Source organism: Mastomys coucha, unplaced genomic scaffold (genome assembly GCF_008632895.1).
Source record: "Mastomys coucha isolate ucsf_1 unplaced genomic scaffold, UCSF_Mcou_1 pScaffold20, whole genome shotgun sequence".
Lineage (NCBI taxonomy): Eukaryota > Metazoa > Chordata > Mammalia > Rodentia > Muridae > Mastomys > Mastomys coucha.
Window position 1 is genome coordinate 120,698,103 of NW_022196903.1, and position 21,939 is coordinate 120,720,041.

Sequence of the window (21,939 nt, forward strand, 5' to 3'; positions counted from 1 at the left end):
CTCCCCCCCCCCCACCCCTGCCACCGCCGCCTCTACTGCTGTTTTCATTGATGCCTTGAGCAGAGCTGGCATGTGCGACTGCTGAGAAGGGGGAGCACAGAGCAGCGGGGGAAGCAAGTAAAAATAGCCTGTCGCGCGTCGCGCTGCCTGCTCCGGACGACTTTAACCCTCACCGAGGTGGAGAGAGTCGAGAGTCGCAGCGGCCACTGCACACTGCGGAACGTGGCCCGGGTCTGCACTAGACCCCACGTCAGTCCGGATGATGGTGGACGAGGACCCACGAAAACTTTTTTTATTTTTCTTTTCTTTCTTTCTTTTCTTTTCTTTTTCCTTTCTTTCTTTCTTTCTTTCTATCTTTCTTTCTTTTCTTTTCTTTTCTTTTTTTTTAAACAAGTAAAGATGAGGTGGGATAGGGAAACAGCAGGGAAGAGCTATAGCTACCGGGTTGCAGGGACTGCTACAAGCTGGCTGGCCCAACACTTCACCAGTGCGCGGCCTTGAGACTCCAAGCTATTTTTAGAAACCTGTTCCGCGGGTGGGCGATCAGAGGGCGGAGGGGGAGGGGAATGCTGAGCGTCTGGTGCTATTACTTGGTTTCAAAGACTCTGCTCTCAGATTGGGGTGGGGAAGAGGATGGGCCAGAGAACGACGTGCAGAATGGCTTTGCCCTAACTCAAGAAGACATTAGCTGCTGAATGCTCCGTCTTCAAGCAGTTTTTTGTTTCGAAATCGACAGTTGCCAGCAGCATGCTGCCTCTAGTGCCCAAGGAATGGAGATTCTTAAGCTTTGCTACCTATACCGTGAGGTAGGGGATGAGTTGTGACCTCTAGGAAAGAAGGCCGGGAGGGTCTTCACCTTATTTTTGCATTCCCGCAAGGCCTGGCCAGTCTCCGCGCCACACCCCCATCCCCGCCCCACGCTGCATATGGGTTACCGTATGTGAAATGTACGGCAGCCCCACCAGACACTGGGCTATTAATAGAGCCCCGGAGTTTGCTCTGTGTCTTTTTCCTGCCACCGAATAAGAGATGATCACACACACCCCACTCCACCCCCACCTCGGCGCACAGTTTCTCTGTGAAGGTAAGGGGGCTGCCCATGCCGATCCCCTCCATGACTACAGGTGCCCAGAGCCAAGGAACAATACCATTGTCATGACAGCCGGGTCAGAGCGAGGCGAAAAGAACACACTTGCTCGGGACGCAAAAACCCGCTGGGCTCTCTGCAGCTCAAGGCCAACTCCGGAGTAGAGAAAGGGCAGATACGGGGCGGCCGTAAGGGCTGCCGAAGACGGAGGGCAAGAGTATCATTTGCGGAGCTAGAGCGGCCTCCTAAAAAGCTGCTGCGGGACAAGTGGCCGCAGACCCGTTTCGCGCTGCAGAATCGGCTGCGGCAGGCGCGGGCGCTGTCCCTGGTGCTGAATGGGGCCGCGGTCCGTGCGCCCTCCCAGGGTTCCTCTCTCCCGCGGCGCCTTCAGCACCCTTGGACTGCAGACCTCCGGCCCGGCTGGGGACTGGGGACTGCGGGGGAGGTCAGGTGCAGGTGCTTAGTACTGCCACCAGGTCGGCCCCCTAAGGCCGGGAGCTCTCCGCGGTGTTGCAGGGACACGTAGCTTGGGGACCGCCTCGAGCTTGAAGGGTAAAACCCAGGCAGCGGTGGGAGACAGACGATGCACTGCAGGGAGCAGACCTGGCCCTAATATAACCCACCCCAGCTCTGCGTAAAGCCGGAATCCCGGATCACTATTGGAATCTAGTGCATAGGGGTAGAGGAGCCGGGTTGCCCAAGGTTTGGGACTTAGGGGAACAGGAAGGGAGCAGCGGGTGGCAGGAGAGGGCTATGGGGCTGAAAGCGTTTCTTAGATTTTCAAGGGAGAAAGGAGCTGAGACGTCCACAGTCGCCCCCCCCACACACACACACTCCTACACTTCTCTCTCTCTCTCTCTCTCTCTCTCTCTCTCTCTCTCTCTCTCTCTCTCTCTCTCTCGGCAGGGACAAGCGGGATGGGGAAAGTTTGGCACCACGGCGGTGGTTGTGGCATCAACCAGCGGCGGCACACAGGGGTCCCGGTGGGAGGCAGGGTCGCCGAAAACCCCGGCCCGGTCGCCTCCTTACCTCGGTGCTTTCGACTGCATTCTCCGCCATTTTCCTCCGGAGGAGCAGGCAGCGGGAGGAGTGTTTCATTCCCATAAGAGCCAACAAGGGTTTGGGGATTCGAGATAGTAAAGAACGAGAGACGGCTGATGTGGCTTTAAAAGAGAGCCCAAGAATGCAAGAGAAGGGGGGGGGGGGTGAAAATCCCAGCCAGCCCCTCTCCCGGAGCGTCCTCCGCGACAATCGAGCTCTGTGGAGTCCCTCCTGCGGTCGCCACTTTGTTCAGGTTTCCTCGCTCTTCATCTACCTCGCATCCCTTCGCACGCTTGCAAGTTCTGGTCGCGCTCACGACCCCCTCCGCGCCCCTCTCCCCTGCGCGGCGGGCTGGGCCGGAGGGAGGGAGGGAGGCGGCCCCGCGGGCTCGCCGGCGGAGGCAGCTCCGAAGTCCGGCAGGCGGGAGGCGGACGCCAACTCTCCCAACTTCTGCCGATCGCTGGGCGAAGCAACACGCGTCCTGCTCGGCGCTCCCAGGGGCTGAGCGGGTGAGTGGGGGCGGGGTGGGAGGTGCGCGGGAGCGAGCGGTGGCGGGGCGCTGACGGCGGGGACCCCCAGCCCGCCCCCGTGCCCGGGACCGCGGGGTCTGGGGGCCGCGTGCGCTCCGCTGCGCTCCTGGCACGGCGCACACCTGGCGCGGGGGCTAGGGCTGCGCGCACGCTGCGGGGCCGCGCGCCAGGCTCCGGGAAGCAGGCGTCCGCGAGGCTGTTGGAGGGTCTCAGCCCAGTGCAAGTCCTTCTAACGAGGGCAAGCACCGGACGAGACTCCGCCACGGTTACCAAGTGTCTACGCCTCCCCCGTCCCCTCCCCCGTCGATTCCTGGATCCTTCCTGCGCGGATTACTGTTTGGGGCGTGAAAAGGGTGGGTGTCTGGATGGGAGGGGCAGTCCTTAACTCCTTCAACTCTAGGCCCTCTCTATCTAGCTTTTCTTCACCCTCAAGACCTAAGACCAGAAGGCCTTCAAACCCATCTCAGGAGGACCGGGTTGAAGTGAAGGTGGCTGGCCAAAGTGGCTTGGGAAAACAATCAGGAACAAATCAATAAAAGGGTCCGCGGTCTAGCTCCACTACCCCTGTCTTGTCTGTCAGCTCTTTCCCAAAACTCCCCCCAACCCCCGCCACCTCCACCCTGGGCCCACACAATTCTCCTCCCCTCCCCTGCAGCCCCTCCCCCACCTTCACCCTCTCCTGAAGTCCCTTTTATGGGAGAGAGCCGCGAGGTTGTCACGTACCCATTAGGATTCTCTCGATCCTTTTTTAAGGGAGAGTTTGGGCGGCAGCGGGGGGTGTGAATTTTTATACAATGCATTCCTGTCTTCACTTTGAGAGCTTTTTTTTCTCTCTTTCGGGCCATCTGTCAGACATTGAGGGATAGAACAATGGGGGAGGGAGGCCAGACTCGGGACTCTGTAGCTGGCTATCTCAGGGAAAGCTGAACCTTCAGGCTTTCAGCCCACAGGTCAGGTCAGGGACCGCACAGATGTGCCGGAAGCATTCTGCCCGCATCATCTCGGTCCTTAGTTGAGTTATTTAAACCAAACGCCCTGTTTAGTCTGATCATAACCTTTGATAGCCAGAAGTGTAAGAGTGATTGTCCTCAACTAACCCAGGTTCATTGAGGAAAAGGGCCAAAACCTGGCTCGGCTCAGCGTGATAGATACTTCTATTAGACCAAGATCCTCAGGCAAAGAGGAGAGTCACTGCCATGAGCAGAGCTGAGGAATGAAAAGCAGGAAGAGGATGGAGATGAGAAGGATTCAAGAAAAGGCAGCAAGAAGCTTAGGTTAACCACATTGATAACCCCAGAACAAGAGTAAATTCACCCTCAACCTTCTCAGTCCACAGACCTGAATTCAAGTTGGGCATGAATGAGCAGAGTCTTTGGCAATGCCTGGTCCTTCTTCACTCCCATCCTGCCATCCTGTCACACGCTGTATGGGGGAGGGGACAGAAGTGCATCTAAAAAAAATGACTTTTACCCTCCAGTGCCTCTTTTGTCCCCCCTACGTGTCTTCTCTCACATAAGAAAACTCTGAGATGTTGGCTCAAAGGAGGCTTAGTACTTGTGCAATCAAATAAGACTAGAATAGCAAGATCCCCACCCACACGTTGGCCCGGTCCTCTTACAGGTAAGGACTCTGAATGAAAGAGAAGAGGGCATTTGTCTAAGGTCCCTTGACAAGCTGCGGAGGGAGCTTCAGAAATCAGCTCCCCAGTCTCAACTTTCAACCCAACACTGTCCCCACCCCACACTCCTTCTGCTTGTTCATCCATTCTGTGACTAACAGGGGAGGAGGGGAGCTGAAGCAGGCTCCCACCGAAATAGGCTGCTGTTGTGCGTGATTATGTTGCTATGAGAACCTCAGTGGGGGTGTTTCCTCAGTTCTCTGTTGAAATCTTTTACTGTGCTTGGCTTCTCCCCAAGTACAGACACAGCTCCTGTTGGAATGGGAAAGGGACATGGAGAGCTGTGTTTTTACAGCAAGAGTTTGCTATGCCAACTCAAAGGCAGCCTGGGGCACAGCAGATCTAGGCCACTAAGGTTGCTCTGCAATGACCAGAGGAAAGCATGGTGACCTAGCACAGTTGATGCTGAGCCCCTCCTCAAACACTCTTGGATCTGAGATTCAGTCCCTGCTGTGTACCTACCTAATTACAAACTCACAAATCATTGAAAGGTGGAATTGGGGGTGATTTGTTATTTCTGAATATTGGAGGTAGAGAGATGGCTCAGGCCTCTGCGAGCACGCGTGCATACGCACACACACACACACACATACACACACACACATATGCCCATATAAGCATACAAGAATTACCTGAACACACACTTCCTAGGATTGTGAAAATCCATGATGTATGAAAAATACACAGTAAGACTATTAGAAGCCAGCCCCTCCCCCACTTTTTTAACCTCTTTTGCATGAGTATCAGAATATTCTCTTATCAAGTTAGCTTAACTAATTGTCTTAATTAATCCACATGATCCTCACTGGGCATCTTTCGGTGCCTCGTTCATAATAGGAACTGGGCTTAACAAGGCAACAGAACACACCAGACTTTTGATGGGCTCTCAATTTTTAGTCATCTTGACTGCTAAGAACAGAATGGAAGGCTTTTGGAGAGAGTTTAGTGGCAAGTGGGAAGACAGAGGATGATAAAGGGGTTCAGCATTTGTCGTGGTGTGTGTTTGATGTGTTCTGTGGTCAAGTGGTCCCCAGGATCCATTAGCTCATTTCCCTTGCACTAGACCTTCAACAGAACAGAATGTGTTGAATGGCACACATAATGTGCTCAGAACAAGGCTGACCCAATGGCAAGAGCACAGATATTTTGTGAACATTTGCTATAACTTGTCCTGTAGCCTGAGTTAAGCTCCACAGAGTGCTTTCCACCTGATATAGTCTATATCTGCACAGATTTTCTTGCAGTCCTTCTGGCTACTCTTTGAGGTATTATCTCCATGAACACAACACAGAGAAGATTCCCCAAAACAGACAAAACTAAAAAAGAAAATTGCCCTCAGAATGCAATCAAGATGGAAGTCCAGGATGCCTGACTCCATATACAACTCCAGGAGAAGTAAACTCAGTTCAAAGAACAGGACAGTGGCTCTCAACCTTGGCTACATGATAGAGCCACCTAGGGAGATTTACACACACCAGTGTTTGATTTCCTCCTTTAGAGATTGGTATTCAGTGAGTCAGGGCATCAAGAGGTTTTTTTTTGTTTTGTTTTGTTTTGTTTTGTTGTTTGTTTGTTTTGCTTTTTGAGACAGTGTTTCTTTGTGTAGCCCTGGCTGTCCTGGAACTCACTCTGTAGACCAGGCTGGCCTCGAACTCAGAAATCCACCTGTCTCTGCCTCCCAAGTGCTGGGATTAAAGGCATGAGCCACCACTGCCCAGCTGCATCAAGAGTTCTTAAGAGTCTAATTCTAGTCGAGAGCCATGTTTAGAACAAATATCCACAGATATTTGAGGACAAGAACTGTAGACAGTCTCTGAGGTATAGAAAAGACCCTTCCAACCCACAGGGGCTGCCCCACTATTGAAAGGTCTCCCTTTAGCACACATACCTTTATGTTTTCCTCCAGTGCCAACCAGAGCAGGTGCTAGGTCAGCACTCTACCACTAAGCCACAGTCCCAGCCCTGGGTTTTTGAGATAGGGTCTTTTTATGTGGTCCAGGACGGACTCTTCCTTTGCTTCCATGGTGCTGGAACTACGGGCACATTCTGTGTGATGCTGATACCAGTGCTGACGTCTGTGGAGTGAAGTTGTGTCGATGCCTGGGGTGACACATAGGATTGGAATAAGACCCTTGGGGAAGGGTATAATAGGAAAAGACTCTCTAGTGTTGTGGGATGCCACTGAAGAGGTGACCTGTAAAAACAGAGGAGCCCTATGTGGTTCCACTCTCCCTATTCTGGAACTCTATAATTCTGCCTGGGAGCCCATGTTGGGATCCCAGAACCAAACATTTCCTTGGCTACCACTCCACTACTACCAATCCAGTGACCCAACACCAGCGTGCAGCTTCCCTAGCCTATAGACCATGCCACTTAGGAAGATTCAGGTGCAAACTCTGATCTGCTCTGGCATGTAAGCTCAAACCATACCACCCTCCTTGTCCTGTCGCACGTAGCTAGGGCACACACACTGTAGTGCTGCGTCCATGCCTCCTCAGCAATCAGGCCACAGCCATTATCCATCACCACGTGTGGCAGCTAACCCAGCAGCGGGCGTTCTGAGGATTGTCTGGGCCAGATGGTGTCCAACCAAGGCTGCAGCAGCCCAGCTACCTGGCTAAAGCTTGCAAGCAACCCCACACCTGGGTGGTTCTTCTGCATAAAAGCCTCTGCCTTCTGGTTTTTCTCCCTGACCTAAGCCCCACTGTTTTTTAAACCATATTCCAAAGAACCACCTGCAGAAATTCCACCAGGGCCTGCGAAGCAATTGTGTTTCCTTTTCTCATTTTTGACATTAAATGACTTCTTTCTTCCTCTGACAGTGTCTGATTTAAGCCATTTTGGTTTTGTGTTATATGTGGCACTATTTGGTTTGGCATGATATTTGGGAGGCATTTTGTTATAGTTCTGCACTGATAGGGTAATTGTTGGAGCTTTGTGCTCTTAAAAGTCCCAGCTGCTCTTGAGATGACATACAGCTCAGGGCAGAGGGTATGCCGAGGCCCTGGCTCCAATCACCAACACTACAAAAAGAAAAAGAAAAGAACAATGCTGGAGGCTGGTGAGATGGATCACTGGACAGTGCCTGTTGTATAAGCATGGAAACCTCAGTCTGGATCCCACAATCCGTGTACAAGCTGGGAGCACTGGCAGGCATCAATAGCCTCAGTGCTGGAAGAGAGAGTGGAGAGAAATCAGAGGATCCAGGGAGTTCAATGGCATGTCCGATTAGCCAGCTGATGAGCTCTGAGCTCGATGAAAAACCCTATCTCAAAAAATCAAGTGGAGTGTGATCAAAGAAGATATTTGATATCCACCTCAGGCCTCCACGCACATTTAGACATTCATGCATATCTACACCCATGCATGCGCCCCCACAAACAAGCACATAGAACACATCCAAACCACATATACCCTCTGAAACCTAATACCCAGGCTACCTACCTACCTTTCTGGATGAGAAGGGCCCAAAGATATATATTCATCTTTCTCAATGGTTTGTAATGAAGGCTAAACTTCTTTGGAGACAGGGAAGAGCCTGAAGGCACCAAAATATTCCATCATGCTGTCCCAACAGACGTAGCTTTTTTCTACTTGCTAAAACCATGTCTTCCTTTTCAAGTCATTCCTGTTGAGTGTTTTACAGCAAACCCAAGTACCCCCTTGGGTACTTATTATTACCACCAATAATACCAGCTGGCAACCATTCAGCCCCATCCTCATCCTCTAACACCACCACCACCACCCCCACGCCGTGCAATAGCTCAGCGAATATTTTTCTTAAGAACCCTTGTGCAGAAATGACTATCAGTCACACATGTGTGGAGGCTTTCTGAACCAAAAGATGTAAAGCTGGGTGCCTGGCCTGGTGGCACTCATCGGGGAGGCCTTGGTTAAACGGCCAACTCTAGTACAGCCTGTGTTCTGATAGGCTCAGATATTTCTGGAGTCTTGTGAATTAGTTTTTGCTTGTTAAATACAGCTATGATCAATGGCTTATCAGGTGTAGTGATGAACAGGGAGACCCTAAAAGCTGTAAGGTCTGTACCAAAAGCAATCCTCTGTGATGGATTGAATATGCTTGGTCAAGAGAATGGCACTATTAGGAGGTGTGGCCTTGTTGGAGTAGGTATGGCCTTGTTGAAGTGTGTCATTGTAGCTGTGGACTTTAAGACCCTCCTCCTAGCCTGGAGCCTAGTCGTCTCCCAGAGGCCTTCAGATGAAGATGTAGAACTCTCAGCTCCTCCTGTACCATACCTGCCTGATCACTGCCATATTCCCATCTTGACAATGGACTGAACCTCTGAGCCTGTAAGCCAGCTCCAATTAAATGTTGTCCTTTATAAGAGTTGCCTTGGTCATGGTGTCTGTTGACAGCAGTAAACCCTACATTCCATTATAAAGATATAATCCTAGGAAGTGCTACAGCCTCCATTCTCCAAATGCACTCTGAGTTTGCTTGATCAAAATCCATACTTTAAGACCAATCTCAGGTAGCCTGAAAATTCAGTGAGCTCACGCAGCCAAAAAAAGCCATGAACAAGCTCACCCGTCTTCTTCATGGACCGTTTAGATGCCATGATCACTTTCTCCTAAACTGTGTTATATTTTCATTTAAGACTTTACCACACTGGAGAGATAAGTCAGTGAAGTGTTTGCCTTGCAAACATGAAAAGCTGAACATGACCCTCAGAACTTGTGGAGAGAGAGAGAGAGAGAGAGAGAGAGAGAGAGAGAGAGAGAGAGAGAGAGAGAAAGAGAGAGAGAGAGAGAGAAATGTGCTTGTAACCCCACACTGCAGAGGTAAAGGCCCAAAGACCATGTGGACTTACTGTCAGCCATCCTAGCCTACTTGGCAAGCAGCAGAGAATTGAGAGACACACTGAGAGATACACCCCTCAAAAGCAAAGTGACACTCTGGAGAAAACCCTGAAGTTGTCCTCTGGCCTTCACACATACACATACCATCTCTCTGTATCACCATTGACACTTTCCTGTGTGGAGTTTCATTCCTGGAAATCTATACAATATGCAATGTGTGGGGGCATGTATACATATTGTTTGCATATATACATATTGTGTACATGTATGCATGTTGCGTGCATCCACATGTTTGTGTATGCATGCATGCATGCACATGAGTATATGTCCATGTGTGCAGTGCATACTGTTGCTATGGCAATTGCACCATTTGAAGCTTGTTTGTCTTCCAAACAAGCCTCTTTCCAGGTTGTCACATACACACTCAAGCTAATTTTTAAAACTGTAAAGCTCTTGCATGGGTGAACCCCACTTAAAAAAAAAAAAACAAAAACCCTTATTGAGTTTCAAGTTGTTCGCTGTTTCCTGTCATTCTGAGAAATGTATAGAAAATGCTCTCTTACACACAGCATGAGAACGGGAGCTTTTATTCCCATGTGATGTTTTCCCCAAAGTAATATTGTCTTAGTATAGATTTTCAAACCTTAACCACACTAATATCTAGAGGAAGAGCCTGAATCCTCAAAAGACAAAAACTCCACCTTTCTTCCCTTCTCTGCCCTAAGGTCAGGTGCAAAAGCATACACTGTATTCAAAACTGAGATCAGGATCTGGAGGCAGAAGGTCCATGACATCCCAGTTACAAGCCTGTCTGAGAGGCATGTCCATAGCAGGAGCCTCAGTGCTGAGAAGATTCTGGAGAGCCATTAAGATTTGTGGTGCTTTTCAGTGGCCATCTTTCCAGAGCCCCAAGTGTTCCCAAATGCTAGACAACAGGTTTTGATATTTCCAAGTCCTTCTGTGATCTGAAAAACAATAAAAACTCTTTTTAATTGGCATTAATCTTCTATGTCAAAAGATAGCCTGAACCAGTCAGGCCCTCCCTGGTCTCTCCTCTTCCAAGCTTGGCTGAGGCAGTGCCTAGATCAATAGCAGCTACCACTGTTTGTACCTAATAGAGATGTCACCACTGAGGACCACTCTCCACCTCCAGGGGAGCTGTGCTCCACACCTCTGTGAAGTAACGCTCCCTATATTTAGGGTGGCCCTGCCAGATGTGACTCATCTGTTACTTCTCCATACAAGGAAAGCTCACTTGAGTCTATGCTTCAAAATATGAGGTCAGGTGTACAAGATGGTAAGAGGGAGGAGACATTCAACAGAGCCTTTGAGAAAGAGTTTTGTGGCTTAGGCAAGTGAGTCAACTGTGCCTGTGTGCCGTGGAAAAATGGCAGACACTGGCTTGCAGAGGGTTCGAAGGCACAGTGAGCTCACAGGATAAGGCGTGCATGCAGCGCAGTTCCTCATTGCAGTGTTTCAAGACAGGGGTGTTTCCTTTCAACTTTTGATTCTCAGAAGATAATATCTAGAGGTTAAAAGAAAGAGCAATTTATCCTGACAGCAAGACCTGTGTGCTGGCTGAATCTGGGAAAGTTGCCTTACACCTTGGAACCCAATTTCTATCTCTTTAGAACAGGGATTTCTCTGAGAAGGGCCTACACTTCTATTTCTGCTTTGTCACCTTATGCCTTCAGTGACAATTGCCACTCTTATCATATGTTCTAGTCACCATGAAGAGTGACCAGACATCTTACAAGTCAACCTCAATAGTACAAATGAGGAATGAAGATCAGAGACTCTCTCTCTCCCAGGCCAGCTGTCAGAGCACTGATAGCTCTGGTGTTTTAATACTTGTTTACCAGCTGGTGGCGCTGTTTGGGAGGGAAGCCATGGACCCTTAGGCAGTAGAGCCTTGCTGGAGGCAGTGGGTCACTGACAGAAGGCCTTGAGGTCTATCCATCAGTCCCACTCCCTCCCCATCTCATCTCTGTCCCACGTTCTGCAAATGTTAAGGCTTCCCAGCTTCAGTATTGTAGCTATGGAGCTGCCTGCCACCATGACCCCCCCTCCACCATGGACTGTATACCCTCAAACCTTGGGCCAAAATAAAATCTTTCTCTTCAGTTGCTTTCGTCAGTTATTTGGTTACCGCCATAAAAAAGAAAGGAATCAATACAGAAAGGAAATCCAATGTGGCCAAAGGCTGATGGGAACCCACCGTCCTGTTAACCAAGGTGTGTATTCTTAGTGAGCCATGCCTTGGCCTTTCTGGAGGTCAAAAGGCTTTTCTTTTGGGTTAAAAGCAGCCTCAGTAACAGTAACCAAGCAGCCAATACCACAGTCATCATATGTCCCTGTGGCTGGTCAAGAGTAGACCTCAGTGGTAAAACTGACAGATTTCTCTACAGGCTATTGGACCTAAGAACAGCTCCTGATGATGTAGGTTGATATACAAAGTAATCCATAAATTAACTTGCTTCAAGTATCTGGATACGTAAAAAGTCACTGCATACTGTATACATATTGTTTGCATATATACATATTGTGTACATGTATGCATGTTGCGTGTATCCACATGTTTGTGTATGCATGCATGCATGCACATGAGTATATGTTCATGTGTGCAGTGCATACTGTTGCTATGGCAATTGCACCATTTGAAACTTGTTTGTCTTCCTAACAAGCCTCTTTCCAGGTTGTCACATACACACTTTTTTTTTTTTAACCTGCCAATTATTGTTGACATCAAAACTCATGTAGGTATCCGTATTGCCCTGTGTACACTATGAAGGTCATCAGAGATGCTCCCAGTAGCAAGCCTCTGGGGGTGGGGGGAACCAGCACTGTAGAAATGGTGCAACAATGCAAAGGATACTAGAAAATCACTTAGTAGAACAACAACATTTTGTTTCTTGGGCTTACCTGTATCCATAGACTCCAAGCACAGCTGCTGCTCGCCATAGCCAAGAACTGTCTTCTCCTGGGATGGACATTTTTCAGGTAAATCTAAACTGTCTTCTGTGGCTGGGATTCTCCCTGCTGCAGACCTAGAGATATCATTAAGGCAGAGAGTGCCTAGTGTGTGTGTGTCGGGGGGGGGAGGGGGCAAGGACTGTACGCAGCATGTCCCCCAATCAGTCCCCACTCCCAGATCCTCTTGACGGTCTAAACTGCCAGCACCATCCTTACCCCCACTGCATATGCCAAAGGCAGATAGCTGAGAAAGACTGAGAGGAGAGGCTGGAGCTAAAGGTCACATTCCTCTAGGGGTTTGTTTCCCATGATGTCACTAGTAGAGGGTCACAGACTTTGGGCTCTGGTGTGTAACTAACTCTGACCTTGAACACATCACAAACCTAAGCACCCTCATGACTGTCTACAATAGGGAGTAGGGGGCTGGTAAAGCCTGGTGCTTGGGTTTGCTATGAAACACATAACTCAGAACCAAGTTTGTTGTAATCCCTAACAAATGAGAGACGGGACACAAGCATACAGCTGGATGTGACAGATTCGCAAAGCTGCATCTGCTGTTGGACTATGGCACACAGGGACAAGTGGGAAAATAAAAAAGGATCCACCCTATCCCTAAGGCCAGAGCACCTGTCATCTTGGGGATGGCTATAGACAAAGCAACTGCACCTAACTGACACCTATCAACCTACATCCCTGCCCTCAGCACTGTCTGTCGCATCTGCTTAATAAGTTCTTTCTCTCGGGGGTGTTACTCGGATTGTATAATATCTTTGCAGATATGGAAGGCATACAGGCATGCACACACACACACACACACACACACACACACACACACACACACACTGTTGGGAAAATTCAACTTGTACAATGCCCATTCAAAGACACCAGAATTTAGCTAATGTATCCTGAAAATGTGGCCTGTCACAGGAAGGAAGAAAAAGATCTAGCACATGGACAAGAGGGTGGAAGAATGAGGGTGGTGGTGTCTGGGACAAATTGCACTCAAAGATAGTCCTGCTATTTGGCTTATTTCTTCCCTCATCTCCTTCTTTGTTATTCTCTTCCTGCTCCTTCTCCATTCTCCCCTCCTCACTAAGCTATCATCAACCCTTGCAGGCACCATAGGTTACACTCGATATCTATAACTTTTTGTCCCAGTCCAAGAATAATGCCTTGAAACATTCAAAGTTTCCAACTGAAAGACTCTCCAAATCTTGCCCTCTCTCTTCTGCCTCCTTTAATCTCTCAGTAGGGAGGACAAAGAGGAACCTCTTCTCTTCCTTCTCCTGGTTGTGCAGTGGGGTCTTCCACTCCCGGCACTCCCCTTCCCCAACCTTGCCAGACTTGTAGTCTCACAGCCTGCATTTGGCTGTGTGAGGAGTCATGCATGTGGACCAATGGGCCTCTGGGTCTTTTTCATCCAGCATCTCAGGTGCAGATCTAATGATGTCACTAGGCTATTAGAGTTTGCATCACACTAAGTAGCAATGTTCCAGGGACCCCCTCAGTCCCTCTTCTGATGGGATGCCTGTAAAGGTCTTCCTGGGGGCTTCTAGGAGACCCACACCATGCATATTCACAATGACCTTGAATTCCCCTGTATCATCTTCTATAAGTTCAGATTGCCCTGCTGCAACCTGCATTGACAATGAACCTCATGAGAATGTGGAAGTGGTACCCAGGGCTGCTGAGTGTGGTTCGAAAGTGTGAGGGGATTATCCAGTGAGGCTCCAGCAGCCACCTGTGGCTTTTGTCATCTACATCTCTCCTTTTGTCTTCTATTCACACAGTAGATTCAACACAACCTCTTTTTCAGCCACACACAAAAATGCTTTTAATAGTTCATCTACGTTGTTAACTTGACTGAATTTAGAATCACTCACATGCAGAGGCATACCTCTGCATGTGTCTGAGGATGTTTCTACAGAGACTTAATGAAGAAGACCTACCCTGAATGTGGGCATCACCATCCTGTGGGCTGGGATCCTGGGGCACAGGAGCACCCACCCACCTCACTCCACATCCTGGGTATAGAAGCAATGGGACCCACAACTTCTCACTCCTTCCAGCCACACCTTCAGCACAACGATGGACTGTACCCTCGAAACCCTTATGCTGATGTTGTCAAGCACCTTGTCATTGAGAAAAGTAACTGATATCATGCTCATACAGAGCAATTCACAGAGAAGCAAGCTTTGGGTTGAGGGGAGGCCTGGTTCTCATCAAATCTCAGGCTCAATATGTAGGAAATAGAGCCATTGCATCTTCTGGTGGCCTGTGTGTGTGTGGTCAGTCCTTTGCCTCTGGGTTTCTGGTTTGTTCAGGTTGTATGTAAGTTATCCCCCTCTCCAATGTAGCTGTATTACATTCTATGTTATATTTCCAGGATGGTAGGTGACCCCATAAAGAGTGGGGACCCATTCTCTCTTAAGCTCTGAAACTGTCATTCCTTTTACAATTTCCAAAACCCTCTTTATCATGGCTTCTCCTCTGTCTCATCACCACCAAGGCCGAGTGACCCCTGGGAAGACAATCCTTTCCACCTGTGAGCTGCTCCCGTCTGCTGTTGACGGGTTGACATGTAATGAAGACATTTTGGAAGGCTGTCCAGCCTCCATAAAAGAATGGCTAATGGTGTGGTGTCAAAGTGTCAGATACAGGGTGGTGCGACCATTCCTTGGAGTGGTTTCAAAGGTGCTCCCAGAGGTACTCCCAAGTGATCCCAAAGCCATAAAATCATCTTATACTTGTATATAATTGTAGTTATGTAATTCTAATTTTTTTTTTTTTTTTTTTTTTTTTTTTTTTTTTTTTTTTTTTTTTTTTTTTTTTTTTTTTTTTTTTTGCCAGCTGCTAAGTTGTACCCTGGTGAATGCGCTTCAGAAAAAGCAGAAAGCTATAGGAAGAAGTAGAGGAGGGTACTGTATAGGAACAGAAAAATGTCAAATTACAGTCCCAGTTGTATACTGCACATAGCTGAAGGCCCCAAAGTATTGGGTCAGTTAAGACAGAAAGACCCCTGGGAAATTGGGACTGGTGGCAGTCTGGGTCTGCCCTGAAGGTCCTCTGTACTACCAAATTTCACTTCAACATTTAGAGGTGTTTGACCAAGCCAAATGTGTGGGTCTTTTTCAAGTCTTCAGTAGTATTATCATGAGTCCTATGACTGATGTTCAAAGTACAGACACTGTTCCTAGCTCTTTAGGCAGGCAAGGGAAGGAGCGAGGAGGCAGCATCTAGGAAGTTTGACTTCCTGGGGCTCAGGTATTGGGGTCTCAGAAATATTCAGCCATACCTGTCTTCAAAATTTATTTTGAAAAACATTTTAAATACCAGTAAAAATAATCTGCCTTGCTGTCAAGTCAGACTTGAAGAGATAAACCCTGTGGACCTGGACCATTATCCATGTCCACTGGAAGGGATATTAGGGCCATGCATCTGGAGACTGGCGCATCTGGGTTCCATCCTAAAAGGAAGTCCCTTTCATCTTCCAACTCCACTTTACAACACCCACTACCAGGCATCTACCGTAGTTTCCTCTGGTATTCAGAGGCCTTTCAGTGGCTATCAGGCACATTGACTAGTGCCTACAAAGCCCGGGGGGAAGGGGGGAAGGGGCGCAAAACACTCCATAGCAACTGCAATAACCAGGAGGGCAAAGATGGCAGGAGACAGTGTCCATGTCTTCAGTCCTCTTGGATAGATGGGAGAATCCTAATGCAGGACCTATCTTAAGTCATAGTAGATCTTCACGGGAGACATTCAATTTCTCGATTAACAGCAAGAAATGAGGGCAGGCTTTCCTGTTAAGATATTGTAGCAACTGCTTCCTTAGGAGAGTTTAAAAAGCTAAAAAGCAAAGGAGGTGAGGAAGTGGCCAAGGGTGCTGCTTTCCAAGTTGATTATTCTTCCTAGAGCTAGGACAAGACATCATGGCTCTGAAGCCTCCATCTACAGTGTACATAAAAAATATTGGCCAGGATCATGGTACAACTTGGAACACAACCAGTTACGCACAGTATCTACTTGCCCTCAAAACTGGACAGGTGAGGACAAAGTGAAGAGCTGGGACCAGTTATGAACTGCAGAAACTGTCAGGGAAGCATGGACTCAAGCCGGAAACACAACCCCTCTTGGTTTTCCCAAATGCAACAAATCGTAAGCAGAGGGCAAAATTTGAAGGTGAAGAAGTATTTTAATTAAAAAGTTAAAAGTTGTTATGGATCTTGCTCTATGGAGAGGCTTCCTCAGGGATCCAGAAGGACACACTGCACCCTTACTGGGACCCTGGCAGCTCAGCATGCAGCCAGACCAGCCTCCTTTCCATTCGCAGCCCCACCCACTGGGTGTCCAAGGGGCATGCTGTGGTTCGGCCCTGGACCAGCTTCCAGAATCAACCACCTCCCCAAACAGGTCCCAAGTCTCCCAGAACCACTTTCAGACTGGCCTCTGCCTCCATCCAGCAGGGCTGGCCTTCTCCTGGATGCCAAGCCACTGGGTATGTTAAAAAGCCTCTCTTAGGCAAGCTCCACAGCCAGTCCCACAACACCCAGAGGAAGCTCCACTCCCAGGTGTTCTAACAAGCCCAGGATCACAGGATCCCAGAATCACAGGATCAGAGACAGGTTGACTCTGAGGAGTTCTGACACAACCAGGATCACAGGAAGGACAGGCTCCAGTCAGATTTAGCAAGGGCAGGTAGCACTAGAGATAACTAGATGATGCGGGGCAAGTATAAGAAAATAACACAAACCAAGTTTACTTGGCATCATCAGAACCCAATACTCCCACCAGAGCAAGTCCTGGACACACCATCACACTGGAAAAGCGAGATTCAGATATAAAATTACTTCTCATGGTGATGATACAGGACTTGAAGAAAGACATAAATAGCACCCTCAAAGAAATACAGGAGAACACAGGTAAACAGCTAGAAGCCCTTCAAGAGAACTACAGGAAAACACAAACAGGTGAAGGAAATCAGCAAAACATCCAAATCTAAAAATGGAAATAGAAACAATAAAGAAATCAGAAAGAGAGACAACCCTGGAAGTAGAAAACCTAGGAAAGAAATCAGGAGTCATAAATGCAAGCATCACCAACAGAATACAAGAGATAGAAGAAAATCTCAGAGGCAGAAGACACCATTGGAAAACAGAACAGTCAAAGAAAATGCAAAAAGCAAAACGCTCCTAACCCAGAGAACATCCAGGAAATCCAGGATGTAATGAGAAGACCAAACCTAAGGATAATAGGTATAGAAGAGAGTGAAGACTCCCAAGGTAAATGGGTCAGTAAATATCTTCAACAAAATTATAGAAGAAAACCTCCCTAATCTAAAGAAAGAGCATGGGCATATGAACATACAAGAAGCCTACAGAACTCCAAATAGACTGGACCAGAAAAGAAATTCCTCTAGTCACATAATAATCAAAACATCAAATGCACTCAACAAAGAATTTTAAAAGCAGTAAGGGAAAAAGGTCAAGTAACATATAAAGGCAGGCCTATCAGAATTACACCAGACTTCTCACCAGAGACTATGAAAGCTAGAAGATCCTGGGCAGATGTCATACAGACCCTACAAGAACACAAATGCCAGCCCAGGCTACTATACCCAGCAAAACTCTCAATTACCATAGATGGAGAAAACAAGATACTCCATGACAAAACCAAATTTACACAATATCTTTCCACAACTCCAGCCCTACAAAGGATAATAGATGGAAAACATCAACATAAGGGGCAAAACTACACCCTAGAAGAAGCAAGAAAGTAATCTTTTAACAAATCCACACAAACCTAATTCCAGCTCTTACAACAAAAACAGGAAGTAACAATTACTTTTTCTTAATACCTTAAAATGAAAATTGATATTACCAAAATATCCTAATTGATTGAAATCCAAAAGTATGAGGAATTAGAAATTTGTTGATTGCCATCCAATTGTCTAATTTGGTAATTGAAGAAATAGGTCCAATACTGTACAATCCATATACACTTTCTGCTTGTTTGTGACAGTGTCTTGCTGTGTACAGCATAAGGGTCTTGAAATCTTGCTTCTCCTATCTCAGCCTCTTTATTAGTAGGTTTGTTTGTTTCATGTTTTTACACTATACTATGGTTTTCAGAACAGCTTACATATTTCAAAAGTATTTATATACCCAAAAGAAACGGAGACAAATTGGGAAGGGGCTTGTAAGAGAACAACAAAGAGTGAGACTGAATGCTCTGCTTGACATTTGTAACTCTTGTATCAAGTTTGAAGAAGAGGACTTTATAAGTTACTCTTTCTCTGATGAATGCTTTTCCAAATTATCACAGCTAATGAACCAAATTCTTACCCTCACCTAATGTCTGTGCCACCCTTTAAGCAGAACCATTGTTCATTGAAACAGTGAATGACTTTATGGATAGACCATCTTAATACATACACCATTTCTTAAATGAATGTAATCTGTTGTCTGTGGGCTGAGAATAAATTCACTCACTCAAGTCAAATAGCTTTGACCATAGCAGGAAGTCTGTCTCCAAAAATCGTGCCTACAATTCATTCATTGGTGCAGCAGGACTGTCAACTCTCAGCTTAGCTACGATGGAGATAAAATCCTTCGGTGATTTGAGGGTCATTGATGTACAGCCTACTACAATGAAATCCAATGTCTAAAAATTGTTCTTATTTTGGGCTTGTACCACAGTAAGAGCCAAGATTTTAAGCTCTACTAAATACAAAATGAACAAACAAAAAATACTTTATATATTTATGATCATTTAAGAAAATACTAGTAATGATGTATTATTTTGAAATATATAGTTAATATGTTTGGAGTTATTTAAAATTTATATTGAGAAAAACTTATGTATTTTCAGTATTGCTGTAGACAAGCATCTACATAAGACTGTTCAATTGATTGTTGTTTTATATCAAACAACTTTTATAACTCATTTTTATTGTTATATTTTTATAAATTTTAAAGAATAGGACAAAAAAGATATTGTAGGTATTGAAGGGGGTCTCTGGGAGGAGTTGGGGTACAAAAGAGAAATAATGTGATGCAATTCTATTTACTTAAAATGTTTTTAAATGTTAACAAATGCAGATAAATTGAAATCATGTAACTTTTCTCATCATAATGCAATAAAAGTTAAAAAAAAAAAAAAGCCTCTCTTAATGCCTCTCGCTGTCCAGTGCTGTATGTACCTATGGCCTGGGCACTCAAGTTTGCCTCTATGCTTCATTCAATAAGAAAAGCTATTGAGGTGTATTTACTGCAAACCACAACTTCCATCTTGGGAGAGACAATTATTCCAGTCTTACCTTCACGTGCTCCGAAGTGAATTTAATGGACAACAAACATCTAACAAATGGTGCAGTTCTAGACAGGCAGCTGTAACTTTTTTCCAAAGTATCCTATATTACTATTTTAGTTATATGTACTTATGTGTGTGGGGGTGTGTGCATGAATGCACCTGCCCCTAGGGAGCCAGAAGAGGACATCAGATCTCCTGGATCTGGATTTCAGTTGTATGAGCCACCTGATGTGGGTACTGGGAACTTATGGCAGGTCCCCTGCAAGAACAGTATGCGTTCCTAAACACTGAGCTGTCCTCAGTGCTGAGCAAGAGACAAATCTTTTCTACAGTTTTCATTCATACAGTGCGCCTGCAAGATTGCTAGAGACTAAGACCTTTTACAACCACTGCTACAATCTAGTCACTGATCTTGAACAAAACTCAGTTCACTCAGTTCACGCCTCCTCAGTCACCACCCGGCCTGGTGAGTAGAGAAAGGCTGCCTGGCTTTTGCTGTCTGTAAAGTACAAGTGTGTGCAACTAGCAGAGTGACCTCGACTCCTCTTGACTTCCATTGTTTTGCTTTCAAATAATGACCTTTAGTGATTTTGTATGTGCAAGTCAAGGAATGATAGACTCTGAACCCATGTTACTGGACGTAATTTTTCAGCCATACATTTGGCGATCATTTTGATAAGATATATAATCTGACCCAATATCTTCCCCACCCTGACTGATTTTGTGGTTCCATTGCTCTTTTTCATGGATACTGTTGAAGATCTGTTGTCAATCTTCAGCTTGTTCATTCTGGCAAGCTCTTCCTGCCCCAACCCCCCACCCCCTCTCTCATGCCGTCTTGGGACCGTGATGTGATCAGACATGGTTATTTCTTTAAGCATGCTTCTTGGTTAGTTGGCTGTGCTATTTATGCTTGGATTTTTATCTTGTTTTGTTTCTGCTGCTTCTGCTTTTACTTCTCCACTCCACCCTACTCTAAACTTCTCTAAAACTTCTTACAGAGAAACGATGAACTGACCAGGCATACTTCCCATCTCAACTCTGAACTTTCCAGTCCTCTACCTCTTCATCTTCTCAGGTGCCACAGTCAAAGAGAATCCCACTTTGTTTCCACAGAAGTTAGTTAGTTAGTTAGTTGGCTTACATTGACTGAAGAGCTCCACTGGGACCCCTAAAACCCAAGGTCTGAGAAATCCAGGTCCAGGGCAGTTATGGGACAACCCCTATCTGATGGTCCTGGCAGCTACAGCTGCTCACTCCATCCTGTGCTCTGGGCTCTTCTATCCCGTGTCTGTCACTTACAAGCCCAGCACACATTCTTCACGTGTGGAAATGGTCTGAAGCAATCCTTCCTTCAGAAACTGACTCCACAGGCTTTCCATGTTTCAGAGATTTCTCCCAGCTTTACTGCATGAAAGAAAGACAGTTCCTGTTTTCTCTTCCCAGTTCATAGTTTTGAAACATATACTGCTCTTCCTTGGGGAATTTAAGTGGAAAGGTGAGGTTGTCACTTTTGCTTAATCCCTCTCTCTGGGGCCAAAAGACTTGATATGTTCTCAATAAATAGTTGTTGGATGGATGAATGGATTTAATGCTTCCTTACCATTTAAAAATTTTTCAGCTTTGAAAAAGAATTGTTGCATCATTGATTTACGGAGCTGATTTCTTGCCTCTCTTGTCACTCCAATTAAGTGCGGAACTTAGTAGGAACCTAAGAGCCTAGGTAGGCAGAAGGTTTTTTGTTTGCAAGAATCTCTAGAAATTGCTCCAAGGATTTCTGGACTCCCCATGGAGTCCTGGCAAAAATCCTAAGGACGCCTAAGAGGTGCCCATAGCAGCTCACCCCTATGTGTTGGCTCCCAACTCCAAATCCAACTTTTAACTTTCCTAAAGTATTAGAGAAGGTTTGGTCCTAGGGGTGGGATGGGTCTTTGGTAGCACATGAAATAGATGAAACCAGTCTCTAGCCTTAACCTTTGAGATACTCATCAAAGGTCATGTCTAATTTTGTATCCTCTGAGCAAATGACAGATGTAGGGCTTCTTTTCTGCCATTCACCTTCCCTGACCAGACAGCAGTCAGAACCAACTAATGTGCTGTAGCATCTCACAGAAGTGGGAGGGGCCGGGCCAAGGACCAAGATGCCTCAAAAGACTGACACACACACACACACACACACACACACACACACACACACTGAAGGAGATTGCTCAACAAAAAGTGGACATGTAACTACTTTTTTGCTGACGAGAATAGTTTAAGGGGCATACAACTTAACTTGTAGGGAAATTGTGCAAGCACTTCCCCGACTCCCTGGAATCTAGAGGATGAGCCCTAACTGTGGACTGGCAGCATGGTGGTATAATATCACCTTGTAGCTCCATGAAGACACATGAATGAACATCTTACAATGAAGCCATCCTGTTCCACTGATGTGGGAAGCCACTTCATAAGCACATCGCCATTACAAGATGGCGATGACATCTGGCTTGCCGTTA

General features: G+C 46.6%; 1 protein-coding gene and 1 long non-coding RNA gene across 6 annotated transcripts in view; both read right to left on the reverse strand.

Annotated features, from left to right (window-relative positions):
- The window catches only part of Prmt8 (protein arginine methyltransferase 8), an 83,208-nt gene extending 80,269 nt beyond the window's left edge, over positions 1-2,939 (reverse strand). The window contains exon 1 of one of the 2 annotated variants that reach the window (XM_031383532.1): positions 2,117-2,939. In XM_031383532.1, coding sequence (XP_031239392.1) covers positions 2,117-2,191 — 75 coding nt within the window. In that variant the 5' untranslated portion in view covers positions 2,192-2,939. Of the gene's footprint in view, positions 1-1,148; positions 1,645-2,116 lie in introns of those variants that run through there. The other variant, XM_031383533.1, reaches the window with a different exon arrangement.
- Positions 2,940-9,728: 6,789 nt separating this feature from the next.
- The window catches only part of LOC116099636, a 25,259-nt gene continuing 13,048 nt past the window's right edge, over positions 9,729-21,939 (reverse strand). For all 4 annotated transcript variants that reach the window (XR_004122327.1, XR_004122328.1, XR_004122325.1 and 1 more), the window contains 2 exons: positions 12,080-12,204; positions 9,729-10,122 (listed from right to left, as the gene is read on the reverse strand). This is a non-coding gene — a long non-coding RNA (uncharacterized LOC116099636). The remainder of the gene's footprint in view (positions 10,123-12,079; positions 12,205-21,939) is intronic.